The sequence below is a fragment of the Carassius carassius genome, chromosome 38 (genome assembly GCF_963082965.1).
Source record: "Carassius carassius chromosome 38, fCarCar2.1, whole genome shotgun sequence".
Lineage (NCBI taxonomy): Eukaryota > Metazoa > Chordata > Actinopteri > Cypriniformes > Cyprinidae > Carassius > Carassius carassius.
Window position 1 is genome coordinate 25,103,378 of NC_081792.1, and position 28,000 is coordinate 25,131,377.

A 28,000-nucleotide genomic window follows, 5' to 3' on the forward strand; every position below is an offset into this window, starting at 1 on the left:
AACAAAAAGCAAAAAAGCAGATTTTGCCACCATGTACAGAACATCAACCTTTATTGTTATATAAGGAATCCATCAATAGAAAAAAACAAAGAGATAAGTGAAGGTTTTCATTAAAGGGAGATGTTTGAGAGTGACTGGATGTACAAATGGTCAATGGACCAACTAAAAGCGCAAGTGCATAGAAGTGTGTAACATTTCACAGTCTGATCCAGTACACGTAAAAACTTATAATACAAAACTCAACCGTAATTCACATTTTTGTGATCAATTCTTATATGTTACTTTTAATTAAATAAAGAAATGAAGTGGAATGAAATATCTTAACAAATCATAAACACAATGAACAGTTGTTCCTCATAAATACAGAAAACATTTGTACACCTTTTGGCCCGCTGAGATGGTTTTAACGAACTCAAATTCCCAATATCTGTATGATTAACATGGCAGTACTGGAAAACTAAAACAATTGTTCAGTCTATACAAGAACTGAAATAAAGAAAATGATAAACATGACTTCAGGGGAAGTCAGAAACCATGTGTTGAAATTTTAACCATAAAGGTCTGACTGAAACATGTGGAGGAAAGGGTGGTTTATGCCACCTGAATCATGTGGCCCACTGTGTCCTCTTCAGACTGATCCTGCTCAGATTTCTGTGAGGAAAAAAGAAGATAAAGATGATGAAAACTACATCAATACGACATGCTTTGGGAGGGTGACTGGAGTTGAACTCTTACCTGTTTGAACCATGAGAATTTTCTGATCAATGTGTCTGATATATAAAATATTAGTGATTGACTCAACTTCAATTTTTAAACCATCTATGCGATTTAAATATATAACATTTTATATTGAAGACTTATAATACAAAAATTAATATTTAACCCTTGTGCCGTGCTGAAAAATCCTTCACCTAATTTGGGGTTCCCAAAAATGGTGGCTTTAATTTTTTATATAACTCTCATTATACTATATTACCACCAACATGTTTTCTTTTATTCATTGAGTACTTTGACCAATCAGTTTCAAAAATAATAACAAAACCTGTGTTAACTGACAGAAACAAAAGGTGTTGAAAAGACGGAATCCAGTATTTGGTTATAACACAGCCTAATGAGAAATGTATTAACTATGTATTAACTCCTCTCCAGGTCAACTCAACATGAACTTTTTATCAGCATGTAAAAGGCATTACTAACCAAGTATAAATGAAGAACAAAGGTTTATTTGCATAAAAAGAGCATATATATATATGGCATATATATATATATATATATGGCATATATATATGGCATATATATATATATACACACACATCATTAAGTAACAAACATGAATGCTAACAAAAGCCCACTTACAGCCCGCTGTAAGAAACATAAAATGGCAAAAGCAACAACAAAGACACAGCTCTGGGCAAAGTCAGAAGAGCGTTAAAGAGCGCAAGCCAAGCCATACATCACTCATGAAAACACATCATTTTGAATGGCTATTCATACCAGTAAGATGGTAAAAGGACAAATAAACACAGATTAATACATCTCAGCATTCAATGACTATCACAAGCAGTCTGAGCAGAAGTTTACCACATGGAAGGACAAATGGCAGAAATGCAGACAGAACAAAGACTTCAAGGTTGAAGATTTCCTTTTAAAGTAGCAGTCAGACATTTAAGACAAGAAACCTTAAACACTGAGAGGGGAAATTGTGCTAATCACCCATGTTTACAGCTGAAGTTTTCTGAAAGAAGCTATTTCCAATTAGCAGAGTTCAAGCATACTATCTTTAAGCTGCACACAAAGATATGCAGCTCAATTATTAAATTATTAAAAGAAGGAAAAAAGCTACAAGAAGTTACAAACATGGGGACCAATCAGTACATTTTATTTGCTCATACTACATACTAGAACATATACTAATTCTTAGTATGCATGTTCAATTTAGTTGGTTGGAAGTGACAGTTAACTCACAGACAGAGACAGTTTGGACATGAATGTGTCACAGACGCACGAAGTAGCTCAGGCATAGAGCTGCAGCGTATGGATGGTCTAAATTAAATTAGGTGTATAGAGTCTCTTGGGTAGGACACAAGCTGGAATTGGATAGTTTACCCCAGAGGCGGGGCAGAGGTGGCTGGCCAATGAGAGCTGAGCTCAAGCCCCTCGCTCACCTTAAGGGCCTGCATGGCCATTTCTTCCTTTTCCTTCGGAGAGAAGAAGCGTCCACCGTCTCCGCGCTTCCTGGCCATGGCGTGACGATGACGGGACTCATGCAGGTATTTCTGGAAGGGAGTGGAAAAAATGTATACTGAATATATATTAAATATTATAATTAATAAATGATATTAATATTATTATAGGGACAAATAATATCAAATATGATATTATATAGCCATGTCTATCATTTAAAGAAATTAATACAGCTATTATTAAGGTACAAAAACATTACGACCGCTTTGCTGTTCTTAAAACTATATACTGTATATAAAACACTATGAAAATATAGCACTTATGTATTTATCCAAATATAAATGTAAATATAAATGTAATAAATATAATATTTGCACAGAGTTATATACATATACACATATATATTAGTCACTGCCATTAAAAGTCAATGCTATTGCCGTAAAAAAAAAAAACATACTCTTCTCTCTTTGGGTATTTTGCCCTCAGCTTCTAGTTTGGCACGGGCTTGTCTTCTCTTGAGGATCCTGTGATACTGTTTAGCGTTGACGTACAGAGGTTCCTCCTCCAGCATCTCTGCTCCAGGAAGAGGAATGCGCTGCATGGCGGGAACCGACCCGCCAGCCCCTGGGACCATCTGATGCAATTATAAACACACACAATAAGGTTAGGAAGTGTGATCTAAATAGATCAGCTGTATAGCACAAACTCACTTTCGGTAATAGATAAAAATGACTTCAAGTGCTCACCATGACCATTCCTCCAGCATTGACCATGTTTCCTGCCATGGGAAGAGTGACCGTCACTGTGCCCTGACCGGTGTTGGTAGTGTTTGTGTTGGATCCAGCTGAGAGTAACTGAGCTCCTGCTAAAGATGCAGCTGGAATACTGATCATTCCTGAATGGACAATCACAAAATCCATTATTTACAAATACTAATTATTTACATGTCATCATCAGTAGTGTAAACACGTATTTTTAACGGCTTAAAACTGCATGACGTTTATGGCTTAATGTTTTGCAGAGGAGTAGCAGTGTTACCCTGCTGTAGGATGGTCCCGTCTGCATTAACAGGCTGGTAAACGATAGTCTGTCCTTCAGCAGTTTGTGCCACCTGCTGACCTTGCAAAGTGATCTGTTGCTGACCCTAAGAAAACATTTCTCTTGAACTTTATTACTGCAGAGCTTATAGAGGCTTCTCCTTCATATTTGCACAAAAAGGTGATCAAATGAAGTTACCTGGTTCTGTCCTGCAGTGACTGCAGTCTGTGGCTGTTGAATGATGAATTGTTGGGTCTGTCCCTGCTGACCATGTAGCTGTAAAGTCTGTCCACCAGGAAGCTGGATTTGACTGGGTTGTACCAGCTGAATCTGTGCCACATTTGGTAATTTCATTACAAATTCAAACCCAATATTTTGATGGAACACTAGGTTGCAGTGGTTCTCAAACTTTCTGACTGGTTCTTCAAATCAAAAAATGAATGAAGTCTTGACTGAATTTGTTGTATTGTCTTGTTTGAAATTATTTTAAGTCATCTTGGAAGTTTTCTGAAGCCCCCTGGTTGAGAACCACTGCTATTACTACTATTAGATAAATTGAATATGTTAGTGAAAATAATATATTTTTGAACCAACAATTTTCAGTGTGAAATTAGCTACACCCACCTGCTGAAATCCCTGTGTACCAGATACTGGTACTTGCATGATGGTTTGACCTTGTCCTCCTGTCATTGCCTGTACCATTATGGGCTGCCCAGAAGAACTGATGAGCTGACCTCCACTGACTTGTACCATAAGAGGCTGTCCTTGAACCTTCAAAGAGGATGCATGGAAAATCTCATTAGTTTTGAAGCAACTTTAAAGAAAAATTCTCTCTAAGGTTAACCTTATAAAGCCTAATGTATCTTATTGATCAGCATGATCAAAACACTGAAAAACCTGCTGTACACCAACCAAAGAGCCTTGATTATAAAGCATTTAAATATCATCTTACTAACACATATATTGGGAGATATAATGTGACAACTGATATTTTTATGCATATTATGTAAGCATTACGATATACATTGCGACAATGCAAAACAGATGCATGCAAGAAAATGCAGTGTACGTGAACTTCCGAAATGCAAAAATAAACTGGTTATGTAATTGTTATGTAATTGTAGATTTTATAATGCAATCTGCAAAACAAAGCATGCTAAAAACTCATGCATGTGAGCATTCTTTGGACACTAAACGTTCTTGTTATAAATCATAGTGAGTGAGTGATAAAATAAACTGAGACTGATGCAAAAGCGCACAAGTCACAGATATCTGATATCTTAACATTGCATTCATCATTGTTACAATGCAATATAAGCAAACTGATCTCCATGCAATGCAAGTTGAGATGGCATTTATGGAGATTTGGAGACAGCAGAGGTGCTCGGAGAGCCAACCACTACCTGAAGGACCTGCTGGGCTGCAGTCTGGCCTACCTGAGGCTCAGTCTGCAACTGCACTGCAGTCACTGTGCCCTGGGCCAGAGATAAAGGACTCTCGAATGAGTAAAAACACACTGAGATGCTTTATTACTAGATATATTAAAAATACTAGTCTATGCATTTTTTATGCAGCTCTGATGCAAATTTAATAAGGTACTGCATTATCCGCTTCAGATACTGTCAGTAAAGGGCACAAATTACCTGTTGTTGGATCTGTCCGCTGCTGGTCTGCACCACTATCTGCTCTCCACTAGCTGTCGTGGTGGTGTACTGCTCCATGTTTACCGTCTGACTGCTGTGGGTTATGAGTAATGAGATCAGCACGGAACTGAAGTCTGAAAAATAGCAACAACAAGTTGTTGCGTAAATCTGAAATGTTATGCAACAGCACATACATCTAATGCAAGAAGCTTAAAAGATGATGCTTGACTTAATTGCTGGTTTACAACTAACATAATTTTAGTACTAAGTTAGCTTCTTTAAATTTTATAAGCATTTTTTTTTGTAAATTATCTAAAGGTGTGTATTAAATTAATTTTTTGTAAACTTATTTAGTACTAAAAAGTATCAAGGTACAACATTTAGACTTGTAGCACTATGATTCTCTTGGAAGTACTATATAAATCTAAATGCACATGACATGTTTTAGTATCATGGTGTATCCAAGGAATACCAAAACTTTGTTACTTGATTTTTTTATTTTTTATTTTTTATTTTAAAGAGAGTATACGATAGAATCACCTTAGTGAATAGTTTTACTCTCTCCCTGAAAAATATGAAACATGCATAGAAAAAGATGATTTAATAACCTTTTTGTTGTGTGATTATCAAAGTGTGAGACTCTCAGTATAACTCTGTCCTGCTTTTTGTCCTGGATTATTGGTTTTGTATGCTTAAAAAAAAGGAATAAGGGGGAGAAACAGTAAGACATGAGACGATGTTCTCTTTTAAAGAAAAACATTTATCGTTTAAATATTTGATACATTTTCATCCTCAGCTGAGAAGCAGAAAAAAAAAATCATAATAAATAATCTATTTTATTCTGCACGTGAAATATGCAAATCTTAACTTGTTTACACGACTGACATATAAATGTGCTGAATGACATTACAAGAAAGTGGGACAACTTCCAGGTGTAAGACCATATTTGTAGTTTTTTTTGAAAGAGATCACATGCGTAGAATCACATGCGTATGTGCTGTTGCAATTTTTGATTATACAGTGATGTAAATAAAATATAAGAAAAGATAGGTAAAATGTTTCCCCATTATTAAAAGTACAAGAAAAACACTGCGTTTGGATTTCAGTGCTACAGTTGGAAGCGTCACGTTTTTGTATCTCACAGACGCTTTTGTGTTGTTTCTCCCAAACGAAACGTATTGTTCCTTTAAACAGCGCGTTTTAAAAGACTAACGTTACTTAATATTGCAGTAACGTTACTTATTTTGTGTACATAACGCTATGGAGTCTTGCCTTTTCTCTTTGTCTAACATTGCTAGCGCTACATTAGCACACCGACCTCGGTGTATTCATGTACGTTACTAGCGAGTTTTTAAATATACATTTGGTTTAAACCAAACACATATGAATAGTTTGTTTTATTAACTCATCTTAGGTCGATTAGAACCAATACATCGAGCTCTTAGACACTGTGAAAATCAACAAATATTTAACAAAGAGTGGCGCAAAACTGGGCCTAAATGAGACGCCAGCTCGGCGTAACGGAAAAAAAAAACAATAAAAACGAACCATTTATCGACAATGTTTATCATCATAGGCGATAAACGCGCGCATGCCGTCCACACAGTGGACCTTGACATACACAAACAACACTATTCCTGTTTATAATGATTTTAGTCATTTGGTTGGTCGGTCACACACCAATCCCCAGCTAACCGACCGAGTCCCGTCCCCTCCCAGCAGCCGCGCTCACTCACCGTCTTCGCCGTCGACCGATGCTCCTCTGATTGGCTCCGAGAGTGGCGCCTAGAGCCCAATCACACGACGCGTGATTCATCCAGAATGGCGCACTGGGGAAAAAAGCAAACGATCCTCCTACAAGACAAAGGCCACGCCCTCTCTCGACCTCTGCATGTCTCTGACTAGAGCAAAATAGGAATAAATAGAGATAATAATATATTAATAGAATATGTATGTAATATAATATATTACATAAAATAAACAGAGAAACAGTTGAAATAAATGGTAACACTTTACAATAAGGTTCCGTTAGTTAATTTCAGTTACTGTATTAACTAATATGAACAATGAATGCACTTATTTCAGTATTTATTCAAATTTAAAGTTAACATTAAGATTAATACATTCTGAAGTATGATTAGTTATAAAAAATAAAGGAAAAATAAATAATTACTGAAGTTAACGAATAAATGAGAAATTTAATACAAAATAAAATAAAAATAATTCAGTGAATTCAAGATGTTTTTAATATTTACTTTACTGGATTATAGTTTTGCATGATTTTTTACATTTCTAAATTGAATGAATGAATTCCATTACAACTATATATAAATTGTAAATTGCAGCAAACTGTTTGTTTTAATAATATTTTATTAAATAAAATAAAAAATCATGAATAATAATGTTCTCTAAGCATTTTTTTTTTGTGTGATATTCTAAATTTATAAACTGAGAACAAAAAGGGATATCGGTTTATAATCCATTTTTATTCTGCACTTTAAATACATGGAGCTCTCATTCTATTTACACATTTGAAAATACAAATGCGGTGCTGTTTGACATTGACCAGCTGCTGTTTATTAACCTCGTAGGTTTCTAAGTACATTGCAAAATAGGGAACTGTAATCAGAGATGCAATACACCTCTGAAAGTCTTTATTAATTCAGTTCACCTTGGTCCATCAGGGTCAAGAACCCATGTGACTCAAGTCAACCCAATGAGCGTGTACTTCAAGAAGTGTTTTTTATTCTTTAATTGTTGTTGGCAGTCACATTTAATGGTACAGCATTATACATTTTGACTTCAGAAAAAGCCATGTTCATCCACCTCAAAACTGAGGACCCTGCTTTCAACATGCAAACCCATCAATGAAATGTGTGGTCCACTGTTTTCTATAACCCCTGAGGTATCTATTTTATTACCTGTGCAAAAAAAAATAAAAACAAATTATCAGCTTACAGACTACAAATTAGCTTATTTAAGAGCTGACAGTCAATACAGACCAAAAAATATACATTTTCATATTTGATTAGGCTGCTAACTAGATGCAATTAAAATTGTCAATATCCTACTGAAGGATGAGTTGTTCTGAAAAAAAAAAACTAAAAAACTAAACCTTAATGTCATAGTTAACGTTTAAAGTTTTGTCTTGTTATTGAATATACAATTATTGCTGATTTAGCAAAAAGGTAACAGACTGATACCACATTGCTATTTACTCTAATGAGACCCATTATGTAAGGTCTGGCATTTTAAGATGACTGAAAACCACATAATGGAAAGGAGGAAAGGAAGAAGAATGTATCAATATTCGTGCATAGAAGATATGGCAAGTGCATAGTATATATAAGCACACAGCAATGGCAGGAAACCAGAAAGAATGACTAAAGCGTTGCTAAACTAGATTCTTGAGATCCGAACTGGATGTTAGTATAATAAAGCCTACAAACAAGTCTTAGTGTACCTCTATGGTGAAACTCACCCATAAAACCTCCAGGGAACGTTAAATATTACTTTTAAGCACTTCATATTCATCCAGATTTGCTCACACAGTAACTCTTGAAATAATGAGCAGGCTATTTTCTGAAATAGCTACTTCTATTTTTACAATGGATTTCAAAAGCAGACTTCAAGGAGACCTGTTTTCCTAATATGAAAAACGAAGAAAACAAAGCTGAAAATCCTTTGGTACATTTAAATACCTGATGCAGGAAACCAGTGATGGAAAAGAAACAAGCATTTGCATTAGTTTTAACCACACTTTAAAACTAATTTCTGATGTGTCCTCTTTTCCATAAATTATATTCCAATTACAGAGGCCTTCAAAAGTATTACTCCGTTAAATAATACTACTCAGCCATTTGTTTTTTGTGCATCAACTCGCATAAATTTGAAATCCATGGCAACAAAACTGCTTCAAATCCTTTGTGCATCCCAAATACATCATATGAAATGATTAAAAAAAGATTGAAACTCCTTCAGCAGTGGATTAGAAAACTCCTCTGGGAGAAGCTTTTGGGAAAAGGCATGTTTTTCTCTATTTCTGTCCTTGCAGTCAAATCCTGCTGGGCAGAATCGCTGAAAATGTGTCCCCAAGTAGCCAGAAACAAATTGATAGGGCAGAATGTGTCTCATGTGTGCTGGAACGCTGATACACATTCACACAGAGGGTCATGGGAAGAACAGGCATTGTGGTTTCTCTCTTTTAAATCTTATGTCTTTTGATGATCCATCTGTCTGTCACTCTAGGAGGTCCTACGGATGTCAAAAATACAATGACAGGATTCATTCAAAGACACTGTTGAAATGCAATATTGCGTCTTGGGCAGTGAGATGCAGATTGTACCTCATCTGACTCATCATGGTAGTGTATCTTGCCAACCTCCAGTGTGTCCAGGTCATCCAAACCATTGATACTGTTAGCTTCAGCGTGTTGCTGTAATACAGAGTACCTGTGCACCAAGAACCTATCAAAACATCAAAAGAAGCCATGAGACGGATATCTGACAGATATTTAAATAAAATGTTAATGCTGCATAGGAAATAAAAAATAAATGTACTGTGCTCATATGCTGCCTAAAAAAAACCAATCATATTATAACAACAACAACATAATTTTTTTCTGATACAAAATCAGCAATTAATATAAAAGAATATTTTAAAGCAGAATTAAATTTAAAAATAGACATAGATCAAGCACTGCTGTGTGTGACGTTTAGGAAAATGGGGCACCAACCGTCCTCCGCAGACATATTTTTTGATGAAATGAACCCCAGCAACAGAACTGATCAACAGAACAGCGATGACCACAGCGATTATAGGAGCAGAATTGAATGAATGTTCCTCCGTCTGAAAAATGCAGTGGGAAAGATCATTATGCTGCTTTTTTCAAACAAGCTTAACAAAATTCTCAGTTTCATGGTTCTCATTTTTATAAAGGATGCATTAAATTGCTAAAAAGTGACAGTGATGACATTCGTATGGTTACAAAAGATCTTTCGAGTAGTTCTTTTAAACTTGTTATTCATCAAAGAATAAAAAAAATATATATATTGAGTGTTCCATGAAAATATTAAGCAGCACATCTGCGTTCAACAATGCTAATAATAATAATAAATACTTATTGAGCAGCAAATCAGTATATAAGAATTTCTGAAGGATCATGTGATTAAAATTCAGTTTTGCCATCACAGGAATAAATTACATTTCAAAATAAATAAATTTTAAATGGTATTAATATTTCACAATAGTACTGTTTTTACTGTATATTTTAACATTAATAATGATAATGATAATAATAATAATAATATAAAAACCTACCAGTAGCTCTGTCCTCAGTAAATTACTAACACATTTCTTACTCAGATCGATCTCTTTTCGTTCTGGAGTTATTCCTCCTTCACAGTGATCCCCAGGAATTTTCCGGTAACTATGGTCACAGAAAGGGGAACGTTAACACTTTGTTTACAGCATATAAATTATTCAGTGACAAAAACATTAACTCATACGCAACTATTTTACATATGCGAACCAGTTCAGTCAATCATGTTCATTATATATTTAGTAATGCATGCGAAAATCGCTTACACCTGCTGAATGCTTCAATAACTCCATGGAGTGGAAATAGAGAGTGATTTGTTACCCGCTGGTCTGGAGCTGCTCTTTGCGTCCGTGCAGACAGAACTCCAGTGAATGGCCAATAAGGTTGGGCTGCTCCACACAAACGGAGCTGTTTTCTGCATGGTAGAACCCAAAGTCACTACAGGGAAAGAGAGACAATGATGAGAATCACTGACTGAATGTACGTCTTGAATACTAGAAATTAATCACATTGTAGTTCACGGAGTGTATTTAATAAGTCTGTATGTGTTTGTACCACTGAAAGTCAATGAGGGTGCAGGGACATGTCGTGGGCTCCTTGGTGACAATGTAATCGCGCCCGTTCCAGCAGACTGAGTCCTTTCGTAACCGTAAAAACCTTTCCTTGTATCCCAGTTTGCACCCATCAGTGGGGTCGTTAATATCGCTTGAGTGAGCGAGCCACTGGATGTAGTCATTTTCCTGACCTGCAGCAGTAGTACTTGGTCATTTCAGGGCAATGTTTACCCATTTTCTCAATGTTAACAGATGCATGCACAGCAAACTAGATTCTGTATGTTTTTATATTGGTTCATGAAATGCTTTTTTGAAATATTATACCACCCACAGTCTCTAGAGAGCAACTGCCTGAAGTCGACGGTGACAGAAACCCAGTACTGATTCCGGACGGTTTCCCTGTAGCCCCACAGGCTGACGTTCATGGACCGGGCACCAGGTTCTGATGCCAGCCCAGTGAAGTACATCGGATCATCAGTGAAGTTATGCACATGCCAACACTGACCTTCATCAGTAGAAAACCTAGTGACAATAAATTATAGAAATAAACAAAAATGGAAGAATTAAATATAAAATAATATTTCATTCTAACCTACTTTCAAGACATAACCATTTAAAGGCCAGCTTCCTCAATCTCAATCAGTTTAATGCCGGATTCGCACAAAGATTATTCTTGAAAGATGGAGCAGTTCCCTCTTTGTCTGGAGAAGGCGTTGTTTATGGATCACAACCGGTAAGTGTATTTTATTATTTAAGTTGGTGCGTTTAACAGTTTCTGTAACGTATTACACAAAGGGCAACGCTGTTTAGCTTTGTTAACTAGCAAACTAACAAAAAAATAGAATGCGATTTTCATGTGCATCTCGTAAGTAAAAACGCTCCTTTGATTATAAGTACATCTCCAGCATGTGCGTTTTTTTACTGTCTATGGTTCAGATCAGGATTGCCAGGTTTTCAAAACAAATCCTGCCCACTTGCTTCTCAAAACTAGCCCAATCGCGTTTCCAGGAGGGCAGCGTGCGCTAAGCTGGTGTCGAATCACAACACAGGAACCGCTGTCCCAATCAGAACTGTCCCAATGCGTATTTCTGAAGGAGGGACTTCATAGAACAAGGAAGACATCAGCCCGTTTTTATGACAGTGAAAACAGCGGTATACAGATAAGTTAATTGTGTGAAAAATACTGTGTTTTTTTACACGCAAAACATGAACACATGTTATATTGCACACTGTAAACACAATCAAAGCTTCAAAAAAGCACGAAAAACAGGACCTTTAAATAAACAGGGTTCCACCAGAGTTTAATTTGCTATATCACCTTTGGAACATTTCTCTCACATGCTGAGGTCAAATCCCTATAAACATACAGAAATGTTAAGATGTTAAGCTCACTTGATCTGTGATATGGGGTGTGAGGGGTTGTGTTCCACAGCTACCAGCAGTCCTCCTGAATCTAGTATGGCATAGTGATGGGGGCCTTTTAGTGCCTGAAACCATGTGTAACCCCCGTCATCAGACACATACACATCTGGAGAAAGCACAGAAACTTCACCTCCAACACTCCCTGATGAAAGAGCAGATGGAAAAGAGACATACAGCAGTCCTGTGAAACTCGCGATCATACCATAAAAGAGTGTTTAAAATAATAACATAATCTAATAATTATTATTACTATAAGTATATATTCTAACTAACTTTAACTGCCATTCTGTAGTTGGAGGAACTAAACACATTGGATTTTTCTTAATAAAAACTCTCTTTATTATTCACATAGCTAAAAGTGGTGAAAATGGTTATTTGAAGGTTTACACTGAATTTGAGTCAGTGATCGTTTTGCCTTGTAGAAAGAATGTGGGCGGTAGTCACCATGTGCCAGGATGAGTCCCACGGCATTGGGCTCTGAGAGGGGCTGCATGGGGACGTTCAGTTTCATAGAGATGCTGTAGGAGGCATGAATATGCAGACTACACTGCAGAAGAAAGAGATGCAAATGAGATTAACATGAAATCACACACATTTACACAGATAGTGATTTTTTCAGTAACTGTTGAAGGAGTTGGGCATCAGAGGACAGGTCCAGTGGAGGATAGACAGGGAACTGGCCAATGAAGCAGATGGACACAGTGTGGGCTGCCAAATGACCATGTAACAAAGTGACACAGACAACCGGGTCTGATCAGGTCACAGGTCTTGTGATAAAAGGCAGAAACACCCAATGAGGCAGGGGTGCACAACTGACGATGAGTTGCATTGGTGGAAACACCATACAAAGGTCACTGGCAACATCTCCTCAACAAAAGGTATCTTTCACCCAGGCTAAAGTTCGCACAGAAACTGGGATCTGATGGACATCAGATAAGGTGTCTCACTGGCAACATCCATGAAATATAAGTACACATCATGTTCAGCATAAAAAATCATCAAAACATCAAGGATCCCCATCCCATAATATTCCTTTTTACTATTGTTCCCCAGTTACACATAAAGCAATTGTAAATTCACGACTGATTATTGGGTATTAAGGCAAGAACCACGGACATGGATTAGGCCATGATCCTGGATTCTTGCTGAACCTAAATCAGAGCATAACAATTGCTGCGTCTCACTGTGTTTTGCTCACAGCGAAGGGAAATGATCCATGGTTCGAATAAATGGTGCTGAATATTGGGATCATAACACTTATCATGCAAACAAACACAACAGATGAGGAAACTTTGAAGCAAGTAACACTGAAAGCATTTCAGAAAGTTTACATTTATATTGTGGTATTGTTTTGCCAATGGTTTTAACTCGGAGGAAGTGTATTAACTATTCTAAGAACAGTAGTAATGACTCGGTTACAACAAATGCTGGACATTTGTTATACTGGGATACTGCATATTGTCAATTTGTCCTTTTATGGTCAATGAGATCAAATGTTTGCAAGTTGTGTGCTGTTCTTAATGTTTACACACAACAGTCCTCCAAATAAGTTCAGTTTAATAGCTGCATTTAGGGCTGTAGCTATCGAATATTTTAGTTATCGAGTATTCTACCAAAAATTCCATCGATTAATCGAGTAATCGGATAAAATGTGTTTTTGCTTAATTAAAGTGCAATATTAATTATGCAAGAGAAAATAAGACTCCTGGGTCTCTTAAAATGGAGTTTCCTTTTTTAGATTTTTTTTTTTTTTTAAATGCATAGAATGCAATGTATACATCAAAAACATTGTTTCTCTGTCTGTACTTGTACTGTGAACAATGACAATAAAGTTGACAGATGAATTAAGTGTATTCAAGTGCCATTCAGTTGGGGTTTTAAATAAAGCACATTAAACATTATTTTATCTTTTAATTATTGAAAATTAAGCAAACTTAACTTTTTGGTAAACAAAGGGGATTTATTATGAAAAATAAAACATGGAAGAAATGTTGTGTGATTTAAACCTTAAAAAAAATAATGTTTGATTTTTTTTTTTAGTAGTAGCTATGTACATTCTGCTGAACAATAGTAATACATATCTAGCAAATACTTGTCTTTAAACTAAACCAGACTTTTAGCTATCAAATTTTGACGGGTTGACATACCTTTACAGATCTGTGTATGTGATATGACAATGGTCAAATGCTCATGAAGTGACTGTCAGAGCAGTTCTGGAGATGTTGTTCATGTGTTCACGTCCTTATTTAGTGAGACAGCAGATGCTGAAACCACCGCAAGCTTCACGCGCGCTTCAGTGTGTGTGACAAAACGGAAGTCGCGCTTCTGCTCCATTCATTAACAGAGACACGCAGTTCTGTGAGGCTCTCACCTTGTCTGAGTACTCGGTTGTTGAGTCACAAACTCCGTTCCAGGGTTTCTGCAGTGGTTGCCACTCTCCACCTTGATTAAATGTGATCACTGTCTGCACAAATCCATCTAGAGAAGAAAGATACACAATATGAGATTTATAGAAACTCTTCCTAAATGTGTTGTTATGATTAATGTCACAGGCTTACCCACGGCGAGCACACTGGTCATGTATACGCCCCTCAGAGAGGTGATGTTGGTGAAGTCAGTGTCTCCGCCTGTAGTGGTGTACAAATGGCGTTCCAGAGACTTGGAAAAGACTGTACCTCGGTCATCCGAAACATATATGGTACCAATACCGGAGTCTGCTGGAGTAAAAACAGAAAACATTTTTGTTCTGATGATGTCAAAGTTACAAATCATATATTTTGAATATTGGCTGGTCAGGAATAGTGTATCCACAGTTCAGAAAATTCATGTTTTAACAACAGTCATCTTTTTTTTCATGTTTTGTCATTTTTAAGGTTTATTTCAAAACATACAAAATCCAATCCATGTTTTAATTATTACCAAAATCTAAAAACGAAATAAAGCAGAAATAAAATAAAGTGCAAATATTAGGCAAAACTTGAAATGTGGCCTTAATTCATTGAAGTAAAATAAGTTGAAGCTGTACAGTTGTACTAAAATTACTAAGACTGAGGGCCCTATCATACACCCAGTGCAAGTGCAGCGCAAGTGTTTTTGCTAGTTTTAGCCCGACGAAGTTCTCATTTTCCCATCCTGCACCGCGTTGTTTAAATAGCAAATGCATTTGCACCCATGGGCGTGCTGGTCTAAAAAAAAGAGGTGTGTTCAGACATATTGTTGGCGCGTTGCTATTTTCAGGAAGTAAAACAAGCTGCGCTATTTTTTTGTAATTATTTAACGAGCGCGTTAGTAGAAAATGTGCCTCTGGGTGGGTCCACAATACCGTATTTACTTTGTTTATTACACAGAGGGACGCACAGCAGCACGCAAACATTTTAAAATATGAAAACTTTTAGAATATAATTCAAATGTAAAAAATTATTATTGTGTAGGCTACATGAATATAAAAATGCCTATATGTCATAATGGATAGCTATTGCATGTATCCAAATTAGGATACCTACATGAACAGCTCCGTTTCATCTTTGGAGATGCGTTCTGTCTTTGCGCTTGCCAATTCCGCCGTGAAAATAACAAATCCACCACGGAGCAAGCGCAACTGCCTCTTAAAGCGAATGAGAGATGACACTCTGATTGGTTTATTGCACGTTACATCCAAAAAAACACCTATTACTTATTAAGAGAACAAGGGCAACTCGTTTAGACTATGCACCCTGACCGTTTGTCCGTCGCTTAACTAGCAAAAATGGATTTTGACACCCCCTGAATGCACCAGCGCCATGTGCTTCGATCGTTAAAATAGGGCCCTACAACTGGAATCTAAATAAATTAAAGCTAATTAGAAATCTAAAAAAACCTAATAAAAATATAATATATTAAACGTAAACTAAAATTAAAATGAAAACTGAAAATATAAAAATTAAAGCTAATTTGCTAAATACAAGCTACAGCTATTGCTGTAAGTACTATGAAAATATAACAAAAAGGACACTGATCCAAACCTCAGATCTAAGTAATATGATACATATCTGAATCCTAATATTGCTTCACCTCCAGGTTCATCTACGTGCATGAAGACCATATCGTAGTTTGCGGCTAGAATGGAGTAGAACTGATCGTGTCCAACGGTGGGCAGCTGAGCCATATCCCACTTCTCACCCTGATCTACTGAGACATGAATCATGCGTGTGGAACCCTGAAAAAGAAAAGAAGTGTTTCTGACATCTGCATGTGATTTCAACCTCACACGACACACTACAGCTCTAGTCAAACACCTAATAAGACACCTGATTATATACTGCCTGCATAGACAGCATTTAATCTATTTCAAAATATATAAAAACAGAAAACAGTAAGAGTTTGCTGTATTTTTGCTCATATAAATGCAGTTTTGGTGAACATAAGAGACGTCATTCAAAAGAAAAAAAAAAACCTTTGAACAGTATATGTAATGACTTTAGTCAAAAGAAAGTATACATTTTTTTTTCAATGTTATCTAGGTAGGCAGCAAACAGAATTGTACACACTACATCGAAACTAATGGGAGAACTCACAGAGTTGGTCATGACTGAGGCAAAAACAAAGCGTCCTCCCAGGCCAAAGGAATAAATCCTGCTTCCTATAGTTTTGAATGTTTTGCCATAGTCTAAAGATTTTCTCAATTCAAGTGTACCCCGGTCACCTGAAAGAGAGAGAAATTCAAAAATATGACGAATGAGCAACAGCTAGCATCAATTTCCAATATTGCTCAAATGATCCTGAAAGATGTACTAAAATAAAGCCACTCACTGCAGGATCCATTGGAGTTGGTGGTTAAGAAAATGGTGTCATCCATTCCCCTGAAATGATAGGCAAACAGATGCAATGAAAAATGTTCACCACTGCAAATAAAAGGGACGGTTCAGACCTAACCAAAGGCCTCAGTTTCTTCAGTGTATGAAATCAAATGTAATGAAGATATATTTTTGAGTGCTAGGATTGCTTTATAATGCATGTAATTGTGCTTTTTTGTCCTTTTTGGAGCCACACATGTTTGCTGTGTGAAAAACAAAACCTTAAACATTCTGCCTAAGGGATTTTGTTTTTGAGTGAACAAAGTAAATGATTCTGCTTTGGAATGACATGGGTCCCTTCATGGCTATTTCATGAGAGAACTGTAACCTCAAACTAATGTACATTAAAAAAATTTAACTGAAATAGATCATGCTTCATTTGACAGTCAACAGAAATTACCCGTTATTAAAATACTTAAATCTAGATGAGCTCCAGGCAGAGATGAGATTCAAATCCACAACAAATATTTATGTCAAAAAGCACTTGGACACACAGTGATCAACAACAATGAAGAAAAAAAAAAAAAGAAAAAAAAAAACATTCTTGTTTATTGCACATAAAAATATTAAGGACTTTTTCAAAGATGCATGCTCCAATTTTCATCAGTCAAAAACGATGCATTTTTTTCTTAAAGTGGGAGGAAAATCATATTTACAAGTTACCAGGCTGCAAGGTTTATTACAATAAATCTTGGAGATATATTAAAAACTTTCTTAGTAGCAGCTAAGCAAGCTAATCACTAATCATAAGCATATCTTGTTTGCATCCTGAGTTATATAAAATTTTATATTTAGCTGTCGCATAAAAAGCAAACTGGGCAATCAGATGGTCAAAGTTGGCCAGAATTAGCTGCAATATGGTCCAGACCTTGCCAGTAGTCAAAACTCTGGCTACAACTCTGAGACAACTGTTACTGATTAATTTATGCATATTTATGGACATACCATTTCACAAGACAAACTGTCTCATGGATCTTCCTCCAATTGGCCCCGAAGTCCTCAGACAGCCATAAATCATACTGAAAAAAAGAAAGAAGAAAACCGTGTTAGTACATGTTCTTCTGCACAAAACAGTAAGGAAATGTCTGATCAGAGGTCTTACATTGATACTGTTCACCAGGAGTTTGTTGCTGTCTCTGGGGTTGTATGTGATCTGCATCAACGGATGGAAGGGAAGCTCAGAGGTCACAAAGCTCTTGCCAAAATCAACAGAACGGAAAATTTTAGTGACTCTCCCCTCGGTTAGATCACCTGTGAGGATCACCTGTGGGACAGATCATAAACCTGTTCAGTAACTAATCAAAAAAAGTACTGAAGTGCAGGAACTTGGTAAACATAAGTTTTTTTTTTGTAAAAAATACAAATTAAAAAAAATAATACACTTCCAAAGTTTAGGATTGGTGAGACTTTTTAATATTTTTGAATGAAGTCTTATATGCTCACCAGGGCTGCATTTAATCAAAAATACAGTAATATTGTAAAAATATTTGCATTTTAAAAAACTGTTTTCTATTCTAATATATTTTAAAATGTAATTTATTCCGGTGATCAAAGCTGTATTTTCAGCATCATTACTCCAGTGTCACGTGATTCTTCAAAAATTATTTGAATATGCTAATTTGCTGCTCAAGAAACATTTATTATTATTATCATTGCATTATTATCAATATTGAAAACAGTTTGTGCTGCTTCATATTTTTGTGGAAACAGTGATACATATTTTTCAGGATTCTTTGATGATTAAAAAGTTCTAAAGAATAGCATTTATTAGAAATAAAAAATCTTTATACGTACAAATATTTACTGCCACTTTTGCTCAATAAAAGTATCAATTTCTCAAACAAATGAATGGAAGTGTATGTTTGTTACTAGAGTTGAAGTGGAACTAGTTTTCCACCTGTATGAACTTGTTCGCTTGTACACACATCAAAATTTCACAGATCACAACAGAAACATTCATTACATTGAAAATAACCTGGTCTACTCCTTTCAGATCAGTTCAATATTACAGCAGAGAAGTAAATAATCACCTTCCCGGAATTATCAGGACTAATCGCGATGCCAAACTCGGTCTGTATGAAGGTTTTGTTAATAAGGTCGGTGATGTCCTGGAATGTCTTTCCATAGTCTTCACTGACCCAAAAGAGATAAGAGGGAGTTACGGATCATGTGATACAGCTAAAAATCTATCAAATGTGTACCAGCATTTACATTGGGCAAACGCAGAGCTGGAATAGGAAATATTCATTAAAAACTGCTAAATCCTTCTAGCTAGAACTTGGACACAGTCTTAAAAGACAGTCTTTCTTACCTTCTGTACAGTCTGGACTGACCAAAACGCATGATAAAAAGAGGAAGCTGGAATGTGGTCAGCACCAGCAGAACCTGCACAGGAGAGGGACACTGTTAATATTAGAGCATGTGCATGTGAAAAACTCCGAGTCATTCAGAAACTCACAGTGCAGTGAAGCATTCATAGAGCTTTAAACTCTGGCTCGGCCGAGATACTGTGGGACACATGCCTGGACTTGAGCACAGGCACAATCTCACCCTTCACACTTACTTTATCCAGCTATCACTCAAGTTCAGGCACTTGCTTGCAGAGACCATTCTGATTGGACGGTGAGTCATTCTCATTTAACTCCTGTCTCTATCTTTTAAAGTCAAAATGAAATAGTATTTGCAATCCATTCTGCTTCCATTATGTGACACATTTCCCCAAAAATCTATGAAAAAGCATTAATCAATAGTCAACACTGCTTCGGTGTTATCAGCTGAAAAGGCAAGTCGTTTCAAATGCAGAGCAAATTATTATATTTAAATTCAAATTTACAACAACAAACATTTTTGATGAATTGTGTATTTAATAACCCGTCAAAAGCAATGCTTTATGGCTTTTAGTAAATGTCTGTTAGCTTTCAGGGCAGACAAGTATGCTAGGCTAGAGGTTTTTAAACTGGAAAAAAATAGAAAAATACTATTTTAAAAAAAGATGAAAAGAAAGGATTGCATTAATGAATGAATAAATAAATGATGTTTCTCTTAACTTAATAGAAACTAAATAATTAATCTTTCAGCCTTTCTCTTCTGGAAAAGTGGACCAAAAATATTAATGACTCGTCCTGCACTAAACAGATTTTTGTCTAGTCATATAGTTTCTACATTGAAAATGTAAACTAAAGGTTCTTTAAAACAAAGGGGACTTCGGGGATTATTATCTTAAAAAAAATAAATAGTATACATTTTTATTCATGTTTCTTCTTACAAAAGAAAGATTTCTGGGAAGTCCTTTCTGTTCATGCCTGAAAAAAAAACAAGTTAAACAACAATATTTATTAGAGGTGCAATAAGTAATTGCCGAAAGGGTGCTAATTATGACGCCTCAAAAATAGAAAGGTTATTTTAGGCCTTGTTTTAGGTCTCAGAAGACGCTGCTCTTTAAAAATGTTTACAGAAATGTATTGGAGTGTTGTTGGGTGAAGGCAGGGCTGCAGGAGTAATTACAGCTTGTACATGTTTTACAGCTGCACTTTGGTTCAGTTCTAGAAGAGATGGATTCAGCCTCCAGTGTTGTTGGTGCTAAATGAGGGTTTGAGGTCTTGTCAAGCCAGGCTTTGAAGAGTCTTTCAGGCTCTTGAGCTGTAATTCACTTGTTCCTGTTTTGCATGGATGTGTGATTGTAAGGGCCACATTCCTGCGAGTCAGATCATGGAGCGTCCGTCCACAGAACAGTTTAGTAGCTAAATGACTTGGGTTGAACTTACAATTACATTTTATTTGATCGCCTAGTAAACATAGTGGAAGTAACTTAGCGAATTAGAACAATTGAGGCTATTTAGAAATTCTAAAGAAGAGAGGAATTACAATCAGGGCCCAAAAATGTTATGTGCTTTAACATTTCTATGAAGATTTTTTTTTTTACTGTGTTCAAATATCCAAAAAATGTGGATATATTTGAAACATGGATTGTATTTACTGGGAAAGATCCATAAAATACTATTCCATTTAAATTGCAATACAATTTAAATGTAATTTATTCTTGTGATGGTAAAGCTGAATTTTCAGCATTTACTCCAGTCTTCTGTGTCACATGATCCTTCAGAAATCATTCTAATATTCTGATTTGATGGTCAAGAACATTTCGTAATGTCAGTGAAGAGAACAGTTAGAAAAAAAAACAGCATTTACTTCTTACATTAATTTTTTAAAATCAATTTTATGCAGCATTGATGAATAAATAAATAACATACTGACCCCAAATTTTTAACAGTACATTTTAGGAGAAAATAGTTAAAATTAGTTAATAATAATAATTAGTCAAATGATTAATCGCGATTAATCGCATCCAAAATTTCATCATCCGTTTTTGTTTACATAATATATGTATGTGTACTGTGTATATTTATTATCCATTATATATATATATATATATATATATATATATATATATATATATATATATATATATATATATATATATATATACAAACACACTATATTTTGAAAATATTTGTATAAACGCTTTTATATATTTATATTCTTATATTTTATATTATATATAAATAGATTTAATATATAAACTTTTAAAAAAAATATATACATGCATGTGTTTGTATTTATATATACATAATAAATATACACAGTATACACACATATGTAAGCAAAAACCTTTATTTTGGATTCAATAAATCACGATTAAACATATGACAGCACTAATAATAATGTCTATCAATTTAATAAATTACACAATTCACCTTGAATTGCTGGATACGGTTGATGTAGGCAGACCAAAATCCTCATTTTACCAAAACTTGATGCATTTGAAATGAGATATTTTTTATGCTATGGTTCTGTATGCTTATGTTAGATAATTAGTACTCACCCCTGTACCATCTCCAACCCAGGCCAGAGATACCGAGCCACTCAGGTCATTGAAGTTATACTAAAAAAAGATATGTAGAGACATAATAAAGATTGTATGATTGCAAATAAACATCATAGTTAAAATTCTAGAGACAGATGATCCTAATAATCCCTGCACCGCCGACGTGACTTTATGAAAATTTCTCTCCAAAAATAACCTGCATAAATCAAAATAAATTCAAACTAAAACAAAACGGCTCATTTTCATTAGCACCGCCACATTTGGGCTCTAAAATCTCTTTTATCATAATATTGTTCTCTCAGTCCTAATGCAGGTTTGTTTTCAGAACGCTTCTGTGGTGAAACTAAACCCCACAGGCTGTTTTACTGTAGTCCACAGGGATGAGACTGCAGGCTGGATTCAGACTAAAAATATAAAACAAGAGAAAATGATAATAATCACAGCTCCAAACCACAGCTTTTCATAGCTAAAAATAAGAAACATCCAGTACAGAACAGAAAGTTGTCACACGAATACAACTAAAAAAGCTAACATGAGAAATAAACATGCTTTAATTCTTGTTTCTGTATTATAGACAACAAACAGCATTTTATATGCACATTTTATATGCAAATCTAATGTTTTGATTTGACATCTTTCCAATCCTTTGGAGACGAAATTAGACAATTTAGACAATTATTGACATACAATAAAAGACATAATTCATGCAGACTCTGCTCAGAAAATTTGATCTTGAAAGAATTTAGTCTAATGAATCTGTTGAGACATTCTTGAGATTTCTTTTAAAATACTAAACGAGATACATGTGAGTCGTAGTGTCTTTTCATCTGGAGAAAAACCAGAAAAGCAGGACACTTCTCCATTTAATCTCATGTTTCTATATGAGTAACTGACAAATTAAAGCACCCTTTATAAGGTTAAACTGATCAAGAATAAGCTACATAAAAAACACTACATACAATGTCACTCAGGCAACTATGCAAACACATTTCCAGTGCTTAATCAGAAAAAAACTGGTGATTTTAGGAAGAAAAACACAAGTGCTTTATCTTCCCACAGGGAAGCGGAACCATGTAGCGACATGCACACAGAAACCACCGCTGATCCGACAGATGGCTGTGCCGCTGTCAGCCGCCCCACACTGCTAGGGAATGCGTGTTTGTTTGTGTGTAAAGGCACATTTAAAAGGACAGGCCCACTGTCAGTCGAGTGTGCAACCTCCCTTTCAGTTCCATTCACTGGAATGCGAGCCCCAGATGGTGTGTGTATTTGTGTGTGAGGAACAGAGCGAGTGCCCCACATTATCATCCGCCTCACACACTGAGCACAAGAGAGTAACTGCTGTACAAGAGATTGTGGGAGAGAAAATGAGGGAAAATAATAAAGAGAGTGCAAACACACATACACAGGCTCTGTTCCAAAAGCTAGTGAGCTGCTTGGCTATTACTACATAGGCATTTAGAGACACACACTCCTGGGTGTTTTTTTTATTTAATGGAGGAATATAATGTGGTAACAGGACTGTGTGTAAAATATGCTAAACATTAAGTATTTAAAATTAATAAAAAAGCTTTTTTTGATACAATGGGTTGAATATGAATTTTTGAATAATGAGAATAGGGCAATTATTAAAAAAAAAAGAATAATTACAATAAAGACAATTTGTTTAGAAAACTGTATTGCGAAGTGTTGTACAAGTCAAAATAAAACAAAATATAAAATAAAAAAAACTTATGAAATGTCAAACAGGACTGGTAAAACTGGATTAAAAAATAAAATAAAATCCATCGCAAAAGATGAAATAGAACAGTTAAAATAAAATAAATCAATAAATAAAAACAAAATAAGATAAGATAAGATAGAGCAAACATATTTAATAAAATCTTACATCAAACATGACCGGTCCAGTCAGATGAAAAATAGATCAAACTATTAGGAAACATCGAAAATCAAGCATGGAATAGAGCCACAAGCAGTGCTTGTGCAGTCATTAATTAGGTCTTAAAATGCTGCATATGTAGTAAGATCACTGTGTTTTGTAACAAAAACCATGCACAAAACTGGAATAAGTAAAGAAAATATTTCTGATTTAGGAGTCAACACCCAATCTTCACATTCCCATCTATTTGAGTATCTCAGCCACTATTTTACAGTCCATATTGACATCTTTGTCTAAGGAAGCCTCCACTATACTCCTTTCTACGGATCACAGCCTCTCTGCATTTCTGCAATTCCACCCAAGCCCATGGGGATCAATGATGATGTCACAGAATACTCAATTTCTCTCTTCTGCTCAGTGATGACATCGTCTTACAATTTTGACACTTTTCCTTCTTTCATAAAAAGCAGCTGTACTTGATCCATGGAAGCAAAAGAACCACAGCATTTTTTTAAACTCACTAGCGTCCAGGTCCAATGGAAATTTGCACTCTTACAATCCAAAGTGTGAACAAAAGTTTCCATGTTACTAACACAGCCAATGTCCTTCTGATGCAGCCCACCTCAAAACACCCCAGAATGGTACAAGTCGTCTAAAACACCTGCACAAACTCCAGGGCCAGTGTTCCTTCTTAATAATGTGTCTTTGAATAATGGTTATAGTGGTTGCCTCTTCATTCCTTGCCATATTTAAACCAGAAGGATAGAAACATGCTGACATTCCTGGCCAATAAATCATGCTGGCCAAGAACGGCTTGCACCACGCCAACAAGTCTTCACAAAAGGAGGATTAAAGGGTGATGAGAAGACACCGAGAGCATACAACTTTCTTCACTTCAAAGAAGACCAAAAAAGAAAAACACATGACTCAAAGAAAGCCCCTAAACAAACTCTATGACTCTTGAGAATACACTTAGTGTACATAATTAACATATTAATATATAAATTCTATTTAAAGTGTTCCTGTGTCTCAAGTGGTAGAGCATTACATTAGCAGCGCAAGGTTGTGGGTTCGATTCCCAGGGAACACATGTTTGGTAAAAAATGTTAAGCCTGAATGCACTGTAAGACTTTTTGGATAAAAGAGTCTGCTAAATGCATACATTTAATTAAATTTAATTAGTTTTACCTTTGCTGGGGAGCATGTTGTGCGGAGAGAGAAGAACTCACTAAAGTTTGATCACTGTGTTTTTGACAAAACAAAGTCACCCACAGCCGATATTCCTTTAAATTTTGAGCGAAGAAGATTAACTATATTTCAGAAAAAAATCAAGAATTTATAGATTGTTCCCAAATTTTGGTATTCACTGTATGTACTACACACTTTAAAGTATTTGCAAGTGTGTTGGTATGTATGAGAAAAACATCCTGCAGGGAGAGAGACAAATAATATTAAACTGAGTGTGGAGCCATGGGGCCCTCAAAATCCTCCAGAACAATCACATGGCAGACAGGCTTTCCCAGATAAATATCTGAAATATACTGCAGAATATGGCAGAAATGTATAGAAAATTACAGTATACACTCCTACTTCTTTCCATCTATGGTCTTAGCTCCACAATTCCTCTCCATGCGGACATGTTAAAACCATAAAGAACATCATTTGGGCTGCTTTCCTGGCATCTCACCAACACTGAGCATTTCAGAGAGGACAGAAAAAGTTTTCTCTTTACATTCTCCCCAGGACAGCAGTTCATTAGATGGAGCCATTTTTGTCTTTTCGTTGGACTCGCATAAATAACTCCCCACTGGCACAATTCAGATTTTAAACATCCTGAGCGGAGTCTCAAAAAGTCTTCCAGCCTCCAAAAGAGCATCTCAAATCATTCAAACACTTCATCCACAAAGCTGTTCAAATATGCTATCCGCTATAAGCTCACACAGACTTCATTTGAAGAATCTACAGGGCAGGCACTCGTTAAAAAGACTTTACTGTGAGCTTGTAAAATTTCTAATAGCTCCGGCAGATGATAAATTCCATCAGGCAGAAGACGCTCAGCAGCCAGATTTAACGCGGACTGACCACAGAATCTTCCACAACACTGTGGTGGGTTGGTTTGCACATTTTGGACTGAAACAGATCTGGAACATTATACTTCAAACTGGTCACTGTATGCATCTTAATAATGCCTTTAAATGCATGTGTGGACGCATTTCACAGTGACCAAAAATTACGCTAGATTAGCAATCTACAAACATTTCTGGTGAAAGGAAAACTTTAATTTTCTGTTCGGTAATAAAATAAGTTTACTAAAAAATGATGGACTTCAAAAGTATAGTTGCTAGCATAGTTTTACAAATGTTATTTTGTTCGAATAACACTTTTGAGAGGTTTCAGTGAACATGAAATCTCCACTTTAAGAGTAGCCATAAATAGTTTAATGGTCAAAATGAAGGTTTTACATTAAAGTAGGCTCTAACCACAGGAACTTTAACATGTACAGTTGGCAGGAACTGTACGGAATAAACTACATGCAAGTTAATGTTCAAGACTATCCAAACAGGTGTTTAAAGACCTCACCAAGGAGATGTTTTTGAGAAGTTGCCTTCAAATTCTTTTCCCACTGCACTGTTGTCATGCCACAAGCCTTTCCCCATTTCAGAAACATTCCTTTCTTAGACGAAACATTTCACTTCAACATTCATTTATGCTGGACGGAATGTGAAAGGACGAGAGCCAAAAACACTGGCCATAAAAGAACTGGCTCTGTGTGCTTTCTTAACAACAACAACGGTCCTTCTCTATCAGCACTTAGACTAAAATCATGACCGATTGCTTTCCCTGAAAACAGAGTCAATGTAGTCTGAATCTGGATAAATAGAGGATGCTTTCATAGAACAGGACTGATATGAAAGATATAGATTGGCATATATATAGCTTAGCCTATCGTTTACCGATAATGCCTGCCCAGAGAGGGGTCACAGCAACTGCTGTTAAAATATACTTGATGTGAGAGAGAGAGGGTTAGATAAGTGACATACTGTATATAGAGACGCAGCATGTTCACTGACTTAAGGGTTAGTAATCAGTCACTGGCCACTGTAATGAATGAGCCCTGGCTGGATCCGGTTAAGCAAAATCACCTGACAATATAGCGTCTGTACATAAATACAAGAGAAACAGATCACAGAGACATTACAGGCACATCAAGAGGATAAATGCATTTGTTCTCTTGGCATAAAGATGAAATCTGTGGAATGTCTTAAAGGAACATCAAACACAAAAACGCTGGAACACTGAATGATTTTGTTTTTATGATATCACCATTTGGAAAACTTCACAAATATCATTTTAATGGGTGCTTGTTTTTTGTTTTGTTTTTTTAAATACTGGAAAAATAACATTTGCTTGCTGAGAAAGGTGATGTAGGTACATTATTAGGTCATCTCAAACCAGAGGCCAGTAGTATGATCTCACTTTTGTGATTTATGGTTCCTAGAAATTTAGCTAGAGCTTTCAAAGTAGAGAAAAAAATCATTCTCAATGACAAAAGTAACAAAAAGGGATACTAATATTAATACTAAACTAAACAGACTTAAGCTCAATATACTTAAAGATTTTAACTAGACAAAAATAAGAATATATTCCACAAAACCATAATGTAAATTAGAAATAATAATTTTCACAAAATTAAAGTTTTATATTATTTTACATAAGTATAATGAGTAATAGATAATCTGACCTACCGTATGAGTGTTGTTTTTTAGCGTGGAATCATAGTCGTGCAGTGATTTGCATTGATTTTGTGCGGATTCTTCACTCCTTTTCATCTTGACGTGGTCCGGGTGCTGTGAATCTCTCAAACTGAGCAGATTTCGTGTTTTGTGACTCTTTAGAAACACGGTTTGCTCACTCCTCCTGGAGATGCTGGGTCTCTCTTCAAAGTCCATGCACAGAGCAACTGAGCATAATACAACCAAAACACAGCAGAACACGGTGCTCATGGTTTTCGTTTTATGTGCACACAATTCTTCTGTCTAAATATCCATAAATAGCAGGTTTATTGGTAGCATAACAGACCGTGCATTGTTTACACTCTGACGCATGTCTGTAGAGCAGCCGCTGTTCGCACTGCTAAACTCTGGGATTGTTCAAGATTAAAATGGGTGGAACGTCCTTTCGACACGCCCATTTCATGAATATTAATTTAGTCACGCTGACGTTGCCTGGTAACTCTTTGAAT

At 35.8% G+C, this 28,000-nt stretch overlaps 2 protein-coding genes across 6 annotated transcripts; both read right to left on the reverse strand.

Moving 5' to 3' along the window:
- Positions 1-34: 34 nt before the first annotated feature.
- On the reverse strand, positions 35-6,742 carry LOC132119625 (nuclear transcription factor Y subunit alpha-like). Of its 5 annotated transcripts, XM_059529756.1 has the most exons (10): positions 6,602-6,742; positions 4,866-4,999; positions 4,626-4,697; positions 3,847-3,993; positions 3,421-3,552; positions 3,223-3,328; positions 2,931-3,079; positions 2,642-2,818; positions 2,166-2,276; positions 35-651 (listed from the first exon to the last, which is right to left on the reverse strand). In XM_059529756.1, the coding sequence occupies exons 2-10, from the start codon at positions 4,941-4,943 to the stop codon at positions 592-594; spliced, it is 1,032 nt and encodes a 343-aa protein (XP_059385739.1). In that variant the 5' UTR covers positions 4,944-4,999; positions 6,602-6,742; the 3' UTR covers positions 35-591. The 5 variants fall into 5 exon arrangements, with proteins under 5 accessions (XP_059385739.1, XP_059385736.1, XP_059385738.1 ...); XM_059529753.1 differs by lacking the exon at positions 35-651 and having other exon boundaries at positions 1,300-2,276; XM_059529755.1 differs by lacking the exons at positions 35-651; positions 6,602-6,742 and adding an exon at positions 6,546-6,594 and having other exon boundaries at positions 1,300-2,276.
- A 1,220-nt stretch (positions 6,743-7,962) lies between these two features.
- Positions 7,963-27,906, reverse strand: LOC132119628 (sortilin-like). Its single transcript, XM_059529759.1, has 20 exons — positions 27,504-27,906; positions 21,876-21,935; positions 19,305-19,378; positions 19,024-19,126; positions 18,096-18,257; positions 17,939-18,012; positions 16,950-16,999; positions 16,715-16,842; positions 16,212-16,356; positions 14,720-14,875; positions 14,533-14,639; positions 12,606-12,708; positions 12,132-12,303; positions 11,071-11,261; positions 10,741-10,930; positions 10,507-10,623; positions 10,185-10,293; positions 9,601-9,713; positions 9,211-9,331; positions 7,963-9,119 (listed from the first exon to the last, which is right to left on the reverse strand). Exons 1-20 carry the CDS (start codon positions 27,759-27,761, stop codon positions 9,105-9,107), a joined length of 2,448 nt encoding a protein of 815 aa, XP_059385742.1. The 5' UTR covers positions 27,762-27,906; the 3' UTR covers positions 7,963-9,104.
- Positions 27,907-28,000: the final 94 nt, after the last annotated feature.